Source organism: Ceratosolen solmsi, unplaced genomic scaffold (assembly GCF_000503995.2).
Source record: "Ceratosolen solmsi marchali unplaced genomic scaffold, CerSol_1.0 scaffold63, whole genome shotgun sequence".
NCBI classification, from domain to species: Eukaryota; Metazoa; Arthropoda; class Insecta; order Hymenoptera; family Agaonidae; genus Ceratosolen; species Ceratosolen solmsi.
The window spans coordinates 2112530-2128729 of NW_011948437.1; the positions used below are offsets into that span (position 1 = coordinate 2112530).

The window sequence follows — 16200 nt, forward strand, 5'->3', positions numbered from 1 at the left end:
TCGTCAAGATAACTATATTATATTTGGACAATATTAATCGTATTTTATAACAGATTCATTAAGAGTTTGAAATTTTCTAATTCTAAATGTTCGTGTTTTCGAAAAATTTATTGTTCAACTGTATCATCAACGTTGTTTTCTATGATTTCCCCTACAATGAAATGAAAATGATTAAAATGGACAAGATAAAGCTTGATTTTTAAATATATAAAATAAGTTCTAATTATTTTTTTTTTTAATTATATTGATTTAATCAATTGTAATAGGCTATTTTTATAATTAAATATTCTTTGTTTATTTACAGAAACAAATCAAGTAATGTCTCTTACACATATGTGCAGAATTTGAAATTGAAATTCAGCTTGGCCTGAAGGAATAAGGTAGGATAGAGGTAAGAATCGATCTCGGAAGGCTTTGCTCGTAAGAATGATTATTGTTTACAGTGAGGGGCCGGGGATTACGAATCCTTAATAGTGTACGTTCTGAGACCCAGTGACCAGGTTGTCCCTTTCGTAAGGGGAGGGTTAGTGTCAGTGTGTCTACGGGGATATTCTATAAAGAAATGAAAAGTCGCCAACCCTCGGCTCTCTAACCAGATTCTAATAAGCGGCTCGACTCTCCAGCTGCATACCAGCCCGAAATTCGATAATCCGTAATTCTTGTGTCCGAACCCGCAAAAGTTCATCCTCCCAATGGACCTGTTGTCATTTTCATGCCTTCGTCGACTAATCGGATTACTCGAAACCCATCAAAATACGCAGCGCTTTTCCTTTCGAACACTTTTTATATCAGTGCTTTTTATTCGCGGCCTCACGTACCTTCTTCGAATTTCAAGCCTTGTAGAAGATGCTATAAAACATTAATGTTTTCTATCTTTTGTCTTTAGTGTGCATTAATAAAAAAATATTTTATTCACTCTGATGAAATTGTGTATACATTTTTAATAATTTACATCTCAAGGCAGATGACGAGAGGCCAAAATTTGGTATTCTCTGTTTAGGATATTTCATTGTTTGATGAATATTTATATCCTTAAAAACTGAAATTGGTGTTTAGTGTAGTTTTAAAAGATATACGGTGCATTGGATATTTTATTAAAATTTGAAAAATAAAATTAACAAGTTACTTTATCTTATTAATAGTCATAATTAAATTATAAACAATTAAATAACAAGAAATCTCTAAAGTTGAATCAACAAATATATGAAAAACTCATTTTTGTGAAAAAAATTTACCATAACTTTATCTGGATATATACGAACTGCGATAATGTACATCTAATACTCGTTTACCTTAAAATTGACTTCAGACATTTATTTACCTAAAAAAATCATTATTCGTTACATTTCTACAGATTCCAAACACTGATTGTAATTTAAATAATTAAATTTAGATACATCCAATTTGCTAATTTAGTAATTTGTAGTTGTATTTTGTTTTACAGAGTTCTTTATTAATTAATAAGATAAAAAAAAATAACTAATCTCTTAGTTGAAAATAAAATAGACCGGTTCGACAATGATGAATGTTTTAAACAATAGTTTTCGAATGGTATCAGTTTATAAGTCATAGGCGTATAAAAGAAGTGTGTTGACCATCAACTCGAATAAATGAAAACACGCGTTCGTTTATAAATAAAGTCGCACGAATGACGGCGTCGAAGCAGCAGCAAAATGACCGCCTTTGTGCGAAAATCTTCCATCAAAAGCACCAAGGTGAAATGAAGTCGCTCAATGGCGATCATTATAAATCGAATTCGCGACGCTCTCGTCGCTCGCTCCCACAGCCATCCTCGGATATTAATAATCCCCCTTTAGCTTCCTCCACTTGTCTCGCCGCCCCTCCTATACCGCCCCAGTCGCCTAAACATCCATGGACACTATCAATTCAAGCGGACAACGAGGCCGTTCCCAATAGAGCATACTAGCTGCAGGATTGCCAATCAATTCGCGCGCATCGTGCCCGGGAATTAGACAATTAGGAGTCGTCACGTTCCACGAAGCGGTAGCCCCCACTCTACAATCCTACCACCGCGTTCAGGAAGCTCGCGCGAGGTAGGCCCCGCCTCCATTGTATTCAATTGTTTTTCATTGGTCCAAGGCGTCGAGGGGCGGGACGCGTCGCGGCGCCCGCGGGGGCGGTGCCAGTCTCGCGGCGCAGGCTTTCGCTGGCGCGACGCCGAGCCGGCAATCAGTGCCGTTCCCGAGTCAGATCGTGGACGCCGACGTAACGCGGCACCGATTTCTCCCCGTCGGCCGTCACTAGCTCGCGCGCCCGCGCATCCGAAATCACCTTCCGCTCCTCGTGGCGAGCCCCGTAACGCAATCCCGGCTCGCGCCAGGTCGGCGATGTCGCGGCCAGAGTAGGGCCCCCCGCAGAGATGGCCGCTCGGCGGCCGGAGGCCCGCACCCAGTGACGAATATCCACGCGCGACGGCCGCCCGAGTCGGAGATGAGTGCCAGCAGCGAGGCGACACCTGGGCTCGCGCACCAGGAGGCCGGGATCGCGCGTCAACCACAGGAGGAGCCACTCGAGGCCGCGTCGCCACTGCCGCCGGGCCTCAAGCCGCCAAGGCCCGGCAAAATCAGCTTCAGTGTCGATGCGCTTCTCAGTGGTACGCGGAGGACGGTAGCTGAGCCTAATGCTGAAACAAGTCCCCAAGTGCAACCGCTCGAGATCGAACGCTTTCGGGAAATGAGGCTCGAGCAACACCAACAACAACAGCAACAACAGCAGCAGCAGCAGCAACAGCAGCAACAGCAGCAGCAACAGCAGCAACAGCAGCAGCAGCAGCAGCAGCAGCAGCAGCAGCAGACAACCTCGTTTACTCAGCCAATGGTACTCGCACGCGATCTCAGTCGTGGCGCAAGGCTAAACGAACTGCGCCGCGAACTCTTGCAACAACATCTTCGCCAGGAAGAGGATCGACGTTCGACCTCACCGCCTGGGCAACGCGAGTTCGACGAACGCAGCGGTGACTCCGAGGTCTGCAACAGGTCGCCCGAGCCCGCGGACGAACAGCTGCTCGAAGAGGAACAGGATGCGCGTAGCGAGGATCTCAACGTCATGGATTCGGACGATTGTATCGAAACCGAGCAGGAAAAGGCCGAGAGAGGCAAGGAGAAATCAAGCCCTCTGGTACCCCAACCTATTCATCCAGGAGTACAGAGGCCCTCGGGACCTTACATGACTGTCACGGGCGCTGCACCTTCCGGATGGGCCTCTCCTGGCTTTCCGCACTCGCTCGCGAGTTTTGCGTGGTTGCCGCCTCCACCGCACCCACACAATCCCCATGGTCACCTCTACAGCCCCCACGGCGGGCCCACCAGTCCAAACGGTAAGCCCCATTCGCCGACGGTCCACCCTTGCTGCTTCTTACTCCGAAAAAATTAACCGTCGGATGAAAATAGTCAAGTCCTAGTACCTGCAACCTTGTACATTTCATAATAATTTCCCTGTACATAATCAGGCCCGCTTGGATATTCAAAGTAAAGGTTTGCAGGCATCCTCCGTTTTACCGTAATTGGTCGGCCAAGGAAAGTGCACGTACGAACACTCAATGGGCCATACTAATGAGCAACAACGAGGAGTTGTCTCGGTCCTGATTTCTCGATGCTCGACTGCTTTCGGAGAATCGAAGATAGACCACGCATTACCTCGTTGGAGGTGGAGACCGTACAGCTTTCACCTCGTGACCGCTGGTCTCTGCACATGGGCATCCACATATCGGCAGTAGCTTCTCGGAAGGTACCGCCGTGGTGCCGCCGCGTCTCTCCTCGCAATCTTATAATTAACGTTCGCTGCATTTCTTGAATTAGTAGCATATTAGTTCTCTCAGTTCTCTCTCCCTTTCTACTTCTCTCTCTCTCTCTCTCTCTCTCTCTCTCTCTCTGGATTTCCATCTTAACTTCTATATTTATCTTTATCTCTATCGCCGTTTCCATTACCATCTCTACCTCTATCTTTCTCTTCGTCTGTTTTCTACACTCGCTGCGGAAATGGACAGCTGCTTTTCCGCGCCTTTTTCTGCCCCACCCCCCGCCCCCCACCGTATATGCGTGAGAAGGAGCAAGAGCGCAGGAAGCCATGTTTGTCTTCAACGCGGCATTCACTATGAGCATCCAGTCAAACTCGTTCCGAGGATGCCCTAACGAGTGGTACTTACGGCACCTGCGGACACGCCAAAAGAAGGACATTTTTGCCGAGACTCAAGCTGCACGCGCGCCGTAAAGGATACCGATAGTAGCGCATGCGCATGTCTGACAATAAGAGAGACTCTCTCGGTCTTTTTTCCTCACCGCGGATCGACCACGGCGCATTTCCAACGAAGGGACATCCCGTCGTCGCCTTTTTCCGGCTTAGCACTTGGAGCATCATCATCGTATTTGGCTGCACATCTCCAAGAAACTTAGTTTACAACTGCAACGACGAATATACGATACGATTTACGTACGTGGATCGAAAGCCATTGACCAGGATCGACTTAAAGCGCGACGGTATTAAAACTCAGAACATCGATAAGACCAATTTGACAGCATAATTAAATGAAATGAATTGGAATAATTGTGAAACTTCTTGCGTAATTGATCACTTATTTATCCATCTAAATTAACATGTTCGTCAATAGCAAATGATGAATAATAATAAGTTTAAAGTGCTATAAGGTCGAAATCGTGTTCGTGGTTAATAAGAGATGCAGATTTAATGTAATATAATGGACGTTGCGCCTGTGTGTTGCGTTAAATCTTGTAACCTGGACCTTGTATTTCGAAACGGCGATTTGAAAATGATACAATGGCTTGCAATATGGGTCCGGGGACCTTCGTTGGCAATTTCTGCGCATGCGTCCTGTGAAAAACGATCTAGGGAGGACGCTTTATTGACCCGCGAAAAGAGGGTGGAAAACTCGGCTCAGTGCGCTTTAAAGCTACGTCGTTCAGATTAATCACTCTACTGTTTCGACTTGCCTCCATTATCATCGATCGCCCCTCTAACCCGAGTTAGCTCCCCCAATGAAAACCTATTTGGAAATTTTAAATTATTTATTTGATCGTTTATTAACATATCATCAATCAGTTAATAATTGAATAACAGAGAAAATAAGTTTTAATGAAAATGAAATCGCCCGATAACTCGGGTCGGGGTCGGTATAGCACTCATTTCAATTAAAAAACTATTATCCTTATATATGTAAATGATAGCTTCTCGAGATGCTAATCTTGTAAATGTGAAATGATATACCAATGAAAATAATTGCAGTGTCACGTACTGTCATGGCGTTTGCTTCTGCTCCCACGCAGACATTTAAAATTGCGGACCGATTGGCCATTGCTCAGAGCTGCTTTCGGAAATTGAGAGGATGGTGGCAACGTTGGTGTCAAGGTCTTCGCAAGCAAGTCAAATGAACCCTGATCAATTAGCACAGCTCGGACGATGCGTCCAATCCAAACTCGGTCTGAGGAGCTCAGCGCGTTTTTCTCTTGAGCTTCCTGCTCTCGCGCGCTTTACATCACTAGCAAGCGCGCGTAATGAGAGCCGCGACGCTTCTAGGAAAGAAATCTCGGGCCTTTACGGGACCGACGATGTATGAAGTCCAATCAGGGAGCGCTAACCTGCCCCACGGAGCAATACGTGCTGGGAGAGAGCGGATGAAGCTCCGACACGAGTACCGTCTCCCTGTACACGCGCTCCAGTGATGATAGAGTCATACATAACGCGGCCCATACATAATGCAACTGTTGAAATAAAAACTGATTCTTGTTAGTTGGATGACGATTAAGAATATTCCTAAGTGCTTATCGATCTGCAGGCTCTTATGTCCCGTCACTGTAGCTCATGAATCGGACTCTCGACTTATCGCCTAATTTCTCTAGTAATTTTCTGACTTCTAAGGCCTTCATCCCTCTCCATTGAAATTTTATAAATTTAATGTCAAATGTCAAAACTATTTAAGTCAACTGACAATACCATCCAATTACTTTTATTATTACCTTTCTAAATTACGAATCATCTTCTTCTTTCTCTCTTCTATATTAATTTTTTTCCCCACTTCGTATTTTTTCCTTCTCAACGCCATGAATAAATAAACTCGAGATAATGACTGTTAATATGTTGCGGAAATTGTATTTTCTAACCTGTTTTTCTAAATGAAATTACTAGTGAGCAAAAGATGCCAACACTGGATTATTTATGCTTATATAATACTTAGCCAAACAAACTATAATTACTCTCCAAACTAGTATTATTACTATGCAAAATTAAAAAGTGCTTAGATAAATTACCAAAATAATATTGATTATTTTCTATTTTTTAAATTACAAATGGATTAACTAATTTATTATATTATCTACATCTCTGTCATGCTTCACAAACAAATATTACAAAAGTATGTTTGAAAATTAGTTCTTTGCAAATTAAATTAAAAATGTATATTTCGGATAAAAATTTCAAAAAGCATAATTGATATTTAAATATTGATAATAATTGAATATAAAAATTGATAATGCATTCTATTATATGACTATGCAAATTGCTTACATAAAGATGTGTATAGAATTTTAAATGTAAATACGAAAATTCATCTTATTTTAACTGTCTTTACTTTCTCTATGTATAATAAATCAAATCATATAAGAAAAAAAATCAAATAAATTTTTAAATAAATATATACTTATATATATATATTACTGATTTAATTTCATATTTGAATAATAATATTTATTCTCTTTCAGTTTTAATAATGGCATCTCACTTAAAGTAAAGTTATACAATTTACGTTTAGTATATGTTTAGTATATAATTAACGCAATTGTATTCGTTGATATTCTATTAAATGATCTAAATATCGAAATGCATGTGTGCCAATACTATTATAATAAATTGCTATGCATAATTATATTGTCGATTAAAGTTATTTGAATATTAAGATATTCAATGTTCAAATATTCAATAAATTGTTAAATAATGTTGCTGATAAAATTTCATGTTTTCTATAGAAATATCAAATATGTGTATTTGCATTATAAAATTCATGTCATCATAGAATCATACATATATTACTTTTAAATAGTGTTCGAAATTGAAAATTGACAAAATACTAGAAAATACTAGGAATTAAAATAGGCAAATGACTCTCATTTAATAAAATAATAATTTTTTACATATTCTAATAACAATAGAGTAGATATAGTTTTTTTTTGGAAAAAAAACTTGATATAAATTAATGTATTAATGTCAGGTAAAACTATAAATAAAAACATTCTATACAAAAAGTATCCTGCTAAAAAGAGTTGTATAAATAGGTAATATTTCCAAGCTCATTCTAGTATACATGAAATGTTAAAATTGCTTCTACATATTTTTCAATTTTACCTACTCAAACTAGTCGGTTTATTATGAAGGAATCAGTATCATCGAAAAGGAGATTCGAGTAAATAAAATTTTATTAGTTCACCAGCTTGTTTTCAAGAAAAATGTTCGATAATATTTGATTTACATATTTAACTTAACATAGATTAATGTACATTGAATATCTGTATATGTTTGATGGTAGTAGGGAGAACAACGATTGGTTAAATGGTTAAGAAATTATTTAAAATCAATGATTCATCTTTATACGTCAGACGATTAATGATTGTGGAAGGGATGTAAAAAATATATAAAGAAAAGGAAACGAAGAAGAGATAGTGTCTCATTAATTTGTTAATTACTTTGTTCCTCTGCTGTCTCATCGATCACTTTTTTTCGCAAGCTCATTCCTCTAGCAACTGTGTGAACGACAATTCAACAGCTATATGTTGCACCCTATTCTATTCGTTCCAATTAAATACTGTCAATTAATAATTGATTCATATATTAATTATCATTGATTTAGATATCATTTCGCTATTCCCCTCTCGCGTTATTAATTATTATCGCGCATGCCTGACGCAATCACTGCCTCCAACGACAAGTTCTTAATATTACAAAAATAACCGAAACTATGTATAGTAATTTAATAGTACCTCTGTAAACAGGTATAACCAGCTAATTCAAAAAAGCCGAGGGCGATATTATTGACAATTTACTTTTGCGTAATGAGGTATTACCGGTTGAGAATTAGAGGACAGCAGTTAAATAATTAATACGAGAGACAGAGAGAGAGAGAGAGAGAGAGAGAGAGAGAGAGAGAGAGAGAACTCAAGAGGAGAGATAAAAGGGCGGATAGGTAAGGAGTGGGGAAAAGGACTGTCTGTAAATTGAGCGACTAAAGAGCCGCGTTTTTTGCTTGGATATACGTCGTTGTTAATTAGGTTCTCGCGATGGTACGTATCGCGTCTTCTCGTGAGCTCAAGAGATTACGACGTAAATTGTAATTATATCATTGGACTTGACGTGATCGAGGTAATTTGTCAAGCTTTCCTTCATTGAGTTGCTGCAATAATGTAGCCTATATAATCGGCACCTGGAGTTGGAAGCCCCGAAGCTTCGAAGTTCTATTCTTTGTGAAATAATTCTGACAGAACCTTAATAGCGACTATGACTTTCTTTTCCGTTCAATTAATAAATACCGATGATAATAAATACCTAAAGACGAAATTCTTCGTTCGAATGCTTATCTGTCTACTTTTTTTCTATTATAGCTTGTATTTCAATCTTTTTCCAAATGCTTTCGTTTAACATTCTGGGGTCTTCTCAGTGACATTTAAACAATATCAACCAGCGTCAAACTACGTATTATTTGCAGCTAGTTCAAATGCCTATTCTGCATTAGATCTCTGATGATAAAATTAATATACTTTATAGTATTCGAGAGCTTTGTAACGATAAGTTATCTATACTTATGATAAATTAGTAAATACCTACAGGAATATTAAAAAGTACAGCAAATTTCTCATAAAACATTGTAAGGAAATCAAATTAAAGCTTATAAACTCTTGTTAACCAATTCAGTTCAATTTTTATGGATAATTAAAAATTGATAACGTTATACAGCCCATAGAAACTAAAATCATTTATGTCACAACCATAACATAAATTGCCAGACGCGTTTGCATGAGATTAAAAATGGTTGCAGAAGGTATAAAACTTAAAGTACTTACTACTTAAAGTATAAAACATTTAGAAACATGAAAAATAAATTTTGTATTTGTATTTGTATTACTTTAATTAAATGAACTATTAAAAATATTTGTTTATCCAATAATTATTTAACGATGTAGCATTAAAAATATCAAAATACTTAAACTCATTGTAAAATCCGAAATTGAATAGAATATGAAAACAGGAAGACTTCAATAAAAATTAAATTTATTTATAACGCCTAATCTCAGCATAAATAAAAATGTAAAATTGAAGATTTTATTTGTTAGAATTAATGTATATTTATAATTGAAATTATTCTACAATTGATTAAGAGCATCCCTCATGGAGATTTATCGAATATTTTAACAATATTATTTCTCAGCATTGATAATACTATTCAAATATTAACGTTTCACGTGTGATTGTAGTTTTTAATTTCTGCTACTTTAAATATATGCAATGCATAAAAAATAAAGCGATAGTTTTTATCACGAAAGTTTGGTTTTTTCATAATACTACAATTACCGGAAATTTAAGAATTTTCAAAGACCGATGATTAATACCGCTGACAACTTGGTTGTCGGGTCAAATAAGTTACTCTTTCGAATATCACGTATATTTTTTTATTGCGTAAGATTCAGCGATACGGCCACACTCGAGACTAGGCTAGTGTACATCTTTTATTAAACGATAAGACGAGATAGGTTCAACTTTTTAGGACGAGCGATTGGGCGGTCACGTACCAATCATATTTTATGCTAAATAATGAGGCAGTGATTATTTTTCATGATAACAAATCTATTAAAAATTATCAATTTTTTTCGTAACTATAAACAATGATCTTTTTAATTTTTGTTTGAAACACTTAGCCATCGTCATCATAATATGTAAACAACATAGTTATAAATTACAAAATATATATATATATATATATATATATATATAATAAATATATATCTATTTTTAGTATAAGGAAATTTAAGCATTAAATAAAATTTATAATTAAAACCTCTATTCAATAGTTTTAAATAATTGATTGAATAATGTCTGCAATGTATATGATAGTCACTTATTTTTCTAGTATTTCAGCCCAAAGATTTTAAGTAAAAACAATTATTCATGAAACTCAAAGATATTGTTGCATGAAAAAAATAATTATTTATTTTCAATTACCGCAAAGTTGTATTATTATATAAATTTAAATGCCAATATAAATTACCTTTATATCATTATGTTCTTTATATCAAAAGTAAATATGTATTTGAAGTCGTAGATGTAATTATAATGACGTACAATATATTGGACGTAACATGTATATATAATATATATATATATTATTTTCATTTTAATTTACATTGTTTTATGAGAAAAACCAAATATTTTATGGATTAAAATTTCTTTTCAATAAAAATAGTGAAATAAGATGAACTAAAAATTACTAATGTCAAAAATTCGTAGAACGTAACAATTATTGAAAAAAAAACAATGCGATATTTTTTATATAATATTGGATTTTGTGATATTTTATATAGGCGTGTCATATTTTATTGAATAAAGTACGGCAGAATAGACAATCGTGAATGTAGAATTAATGAAGCCGATTAAGCATTAACAAATGAACAATAAAAGAAATTTATTTTTCAGGCGAGCTACGATTGCCAGGTCCAGTTCAGCCTGGACCAGTAAGGTGTACACTACGGAAGCACAAGCCAAATCGAAAGCCTCGCACGCCATTTACCACGCAGCAGCTGCTTTCGCTCGAAAAGAAATTCCGCGAGAAGCAATATTTGACTATTGCCGAGAGAGCTGAGTTTTCATCTTCTCTTCACCTTACGGAGACGCAGGTAAAATATCTTTTATATCGCAACGATTGTCGCTTTAATTAGTCGTTCGTCAATAATATCCAACTAAATTTCCCCGTGATTACGTCTTTCGCATTCGTCGCAGGATGAAATAGCGAAAACAGTGAAAGCAATCATTTTTCTCAATCCCAAAAGGCAATGGTGACGCAGGATGGTATATAATCGAAATAATCTAAAGAATCGCCAAAAAAAAGTTGACAATGACTGAGAACGAGGGTGGGGTAGAAGGCACGTGGCTTTCGGAGCATTTTTTATATTCGAGGAGTTGCGAAGAAAAGTCCACCGTTGCTCGCGTTTCGCGCTTTATAGCCGTAACAATACGCGTTCCCTCGATTTAGATGCACACCGATAAGAGCCACGCCGTTCCTCGAAGGCCCTCGCTTTTTCGCATAATAAAGAGCGCGTGCATTGAGCGCAGTCGCACCTCCGCCCGATGCTGACGCCGGCAGTCGGCAAGTCTCGCGTCCTGAGTGAGGCGTATTGATTTTCGTGGGTCGCCGTGTCTCTGCCCGTGGCTAGATAGATCCGCCTTTCCCAAGGCATATCTCGTCGGTGAAATACGGGGATGGGCGGGAGATGAATTGCCTTCGCATCGCCCTACGGTTATCGAAGCTCCGATGACTAAGACGGCGAGCCATCACCGCGCCTCTGCTTACAGGTGAAGATCTGGTTCCAGAACCGACGCGCTAAGGCGAAGCGCCTCCAGGAGGCCGAGATCGAGAAGCTTAGATTGTCGGCGCGGCCGCTGCTCCACCCAAGTTTTGGCTCGAGCCTCATGTTCTCGGGGGTCGGGCCTCCGGGCAGCCCTGCGGTGCCGCCCTTCATCGCCGCGGCCATGGCCAGGCACACGCATGCGGCCGCTGCCGCGGCCATGTTCATGGCCCCACCCGGACACAGGCCCTAATAAGACGGGGCCCCTTTCGTGGCCCGCGACTGCCCTTCTGACTTGCTCTTGATCCTAGTCCTGGTGCGCGCAGGGTTTTACAGACTATACCGATTACTGGCTCTGGCGATCTGTTGGCATAAGTAAGCTACGATAATACTGTAATAATATGCCAAAATGAAAGGAGCAGAGGGGGAAGGCTCGTGGCAATGTTTGGCGCGTTATTTGTGCAGCGATCACTCTCCTCATCCGCTCAACATTTGAATTACATGATTTTTATTAGCTGTCGTAAAAGTTTAAATTTGGCTAGAAATATTTCTTTTCCCCTCGTTATCGCAAGCTGCAGTATCAAACAGTATCAAATTACTTTTGTAAAAAGTGACCATGAAACGGGATGTACCTCCGTGTGCTCAATTATGACAAAAAAAAAGAAAGAAATAATAATAATAATTATTATTATTATAATAAAAAATAACCAGTTAATTTGCAGTACAGCTTACAATGCAAACATTTATACCTCACTTTTCGTCCTAATGATATACTTCTCTTTAAAGCAATAATGCTCTGTATGTTTATTTTTTTATCCCTCGTCATTGTTTGATAGAAGTTAGATCATACGTATATGGAATGAAAAAATTCTCATTTCCAATAATAGCAAGGCTCGCTTTATATAATTTCAGAAATCCTCAGATTAATAGCTACGTTCAATTTACCTAAATAGTTACATAAAAAATTTAATACAACAAGTGTTTATAGCATGAACACGAAGCATTTACTGCGCCTATACATGAACACTTTAGTCTGTAAATAGTGTAAATAGTTACGTCATTGTGCTCGAACTCGAAGTAATTACGCTCAAATTGAGAAAGTTTATTATTGGTGCAATCAAATTGAACATATATTTTATAAAACATAAACAAAACGTTTTACCATCAATTTGTAATTTTAACGCTAACCGAGTTAAGATCATGCATTACACCATTTTAAGACTGTGAACCGATAGTTTTCAATTGATTCATTAAATAATGAAATACTTCTATCGTTGACGTCTAATGCTCTTCCTTGCAGTCGCTACTTAGCACTTACATTGTTAAAATTTGTAAAAAAACTTTATATTGTAATTGTAATAAACCTCACCTTGCAAGAAATTCCATAATTTCTCACATTTCTTATAAAATTTTCCATAATAAAATAGACAATATTTATACTGTATTATAATTACATCCCACTACATGATGCTATAAAATTTATATCATAAATTGCTTTATATCATAAACGTATATCAAACATAATTATTTATCAAATTACTTTTCAACATTCTACAAAATATTTTCATATTGTTCTTAAAAATTCATCTATACTCATCTAAATAAATATTCTTAATAGACGTTTGTCACTCATGTTTTGATTGCATCAATAAAACATTAACCGGGATTGTTGAAGTGAAATTGGTTAATAAGCATTAACTAATACAGAACTTCTGAATTTTCTCTATTCTGGGCGAAATCTTGCTTTTATTTTCTACGTAAAAATAGACGTTTGAAAATAACAAATTATTTATTAAAGAATGTATATAAAAATTATAAATATAGCACGAAGCATTTATCGAAGCCGAGAATGAGGAGTGTGTAAATAATGTATCTACGCCTAAGACGTTAATTTAATAAAACAAGTGAAATAATTATGTCAAGCGTGTAGAAATTCTGAAGATTATATGATATCACATTGAACGATATCGATTTCTACTGTACCTACAAACTCTGTATAAATGTAACATGATAATTTATCCACCGACTTGCGCTATAGTAAAATAAAAGTGATTTCAATATTTATTTGACTATTTCCAGCTATGATACTCATTCTCCCAATTTATACAAATAATAAATTACATTTTCAATTGTATTTCTCAATATTTTCTGGATTTATTCACACGCTGGTTTTATCGTTTTATGCAAATGTATAAAGTTAATTTTTTTAATTTTCATTGTTTACAGAATAAAAATGATATTTCAATTTTTCATTTAACAATGACACATTATAATCATTTTAATGTTACAGTATTTTGTATATTATTTCCATTACTTAAAACTCAATCGGTCCTAATATAAATGCATTATAATACATAGCAATATATTATAGTATAAATTGAAAAATACAGCGAATAATGTGAAGATCATTTATTTATGTAAAAATAAAATTTAACCTTAAAAAACTAATATAATAATATAACAAGTACTTATTTGAAACACTAATAATATATTTTTCTTGTCCAATTATAAATCACTTTATTTTATAATACTATCTGAATAATGTGGAAATGAAATGCATAATGCGGAAGAAAGGAAATTTTTATCTTTTTGAATTCATTTCATTCTGCTAGACTTTTTGGCTGGAGAAAATTTTGAAAAATAAAATAATCATAAAATATAATTATTATTATAAGTTAAGAAATTTATGTTCTTAGTTTATTTTTATCATTTTACAATTTGTTTCCTCCTGTTATAAATAATATTAAGTATAATTAGAGAATTGGCAACACAATAATTTCACATTTTTTTACGTCATAAGCATTTTCTCTATTAACTGAAATTCATTATTTTTCTGTATCTATGATTATGGTAGATGAAAATGTTCTTTAGGAGAAAGAGTTAGGAAAATAGAGTTGAAAAAGTAATAACAACCAAGAGAAAAAAATTCGAGGAAGCAGAATCGTAAGTTACGGTAATTGTTATCAATTTTGCACAAAGCATTGTCTCTTTGAAGAGATACAAGAGTAATTAAAATTTTTCCGAATGGCCATTGATTTACTTTACTAATTGTTTTTTGTTTTTTTGACATACTTCAATATTTTTCACAAATTTTAGAAATGTTTGCGTGATATTAACATTAAAAAATGTTAACATTAGTATTTAATTATTTGTTTGATATACATATTAACATGTCATTGCTCCTTTTTCACTACGGATTATTTATTTACGTCATTAATTAATTGTGTTTCGTTTATTTACTTTATTTGTTTAGGAGACTTTACTGTCTCCTAATTAAGACGAGTAATTTTTACACGTAATGTTTGCACAAAATAAAATTATTATTTTTATACAACTGGCTTGAAATAAGTTCAACTTTTTAAACGTTAAAAATTTAAATAAACGTTTTTAAGTAGTGCAAAAAGAGGGAAAAAGAGGAAAGGAATATTTCGTTCTTTAGATCATTGTACTATTACGATTGATGTTGAAAAAAGGCGCGAGAAATCAATTTGAAATAGAAATTTGGCGGATAAACTGTAATACATAGAAGGTAATGAATTTGAAAATAATTTAATGGAAATAATCTTGAAAAGGTAGAATATAATAAAGTGGTAAATTCTTGACTCGAATTATTTTATTTATAAATAAAATCTTTAAAAATTGATATCCAAAACTAATTCTGATGACCTCGAATAATGAAATATAATAAATCTTTCTGAGATGTTAAGTGTAATTTAAAAAATTTTACATTCGGAGCGACGAAGGTGTCTGGATACGGAACTAAGACAAATAACTATAAATAAAATTTCCGTGTCTTTTTTTTAGAACTTTTTTGGCAGTATCGGCATTACTAATTATACAAAAAACTGTATCCTAGGGAATCTGCTTGGAAGTATATCGAAGGAGAGTAAAGACAAGAAGAGTGAAAGCTACAACTTTCTGAGAGATAGTCTAGATCGCTAGGAGTTCTGTTCTCAGGACTGGTCGATCAAAGGATGGAGCCGCCAGAGAGCGGAGAAACCGAACAACACGAGCGACCACAGCAAGATCTTCCCGATTACGCACAAAATTCACTTTGCCGCTCGTGCTCCCTCTCAAGTTTCGCTTTGAACAAAGAAAGCGGCGTTGATGATTTCAAGTTCATCATCGGTTCATCACCAGCTTGTCACGAAGCTACGAACACTTTCATACTCAATTGATGGGGTTGATGCCACAATTTTTTTCTACTCGAAAGACCTCTAGTTGGTTTGATAAAAACCCAGACTGAAAGCATTAATCGAGGCGATAGCCATTAATTTCCCGAGATAAGAGTCCGAAAGCTACTTCTAATAGAGTCTCTTACTGACGATGCATGAACTTGGACTCTATGACGCCCTAGTTGTTGTGCTCGGGGATGCGCAGTTGTGCTCACGTATGCTGGAGTATAGAGCGCTACTGACAATTAATTAAAGAATAATTTCTTGCTTAGCGATAGCCGCAACAAGGAAAAGAGGAAAGGGGAGCGTTACGCGGCAGTTGGCGGCCAATTATGCTCAGGTACGCGCACGGAATATATAACAGAGCTCTTCGGCTTGCATCTATTGAAGCAAGAGAGAGAAAGAGAGAAAGAGTGAGATAGAGAGAGAGAGATAGATAGATAGATAGA

General features: G+C 36.2%; 2 protein-coding genes across 2 annotated transcripts; both read left to right on the forward strand.

Moving 5' to 3' along the window:
* The first annotated feature begins 2182 nt into the window (after positions 1–2182).
* LOC105365244 (putative uncharacterized protein DDB_G0291608) lies at positions 2183–4609 on the forward strand. The gene is made up of 2 exons (XM_011503353.1): positions 2183–3337; positions 3503–4609. The coding sequence occupies exons 1-2, from the start codon at positions 2452–2454 to the stop codon at positions 3571–3573; spliced, it is 957 nt and encodes a 318-aa protein (XP_011501655.1). The 5' UTR covers positions 2183–2451; the 3' UTR covers positions 3574–4609.
* A 4436-nt stretch (positions 4610–9045) lies between these two features.
* Positions 9046–12942, forward strand: LOC105365294 (homeobox protein H17). Its single transcript, XM_011503410.1, has 3 exons — positions 9046–9058; positions 10708–10907; positions 11584–12942. Exons 1-3 carry the CDS (start codon positions 9046–9048, stop codon positions 11827–11829), a joined length of 459 nt encoding a protein of 152 aa, XP_011501712.1. The 3' UTR covers positions 11830–12942.
* Positions 12943–16200: the final 3258 nt, after the last annotated feature.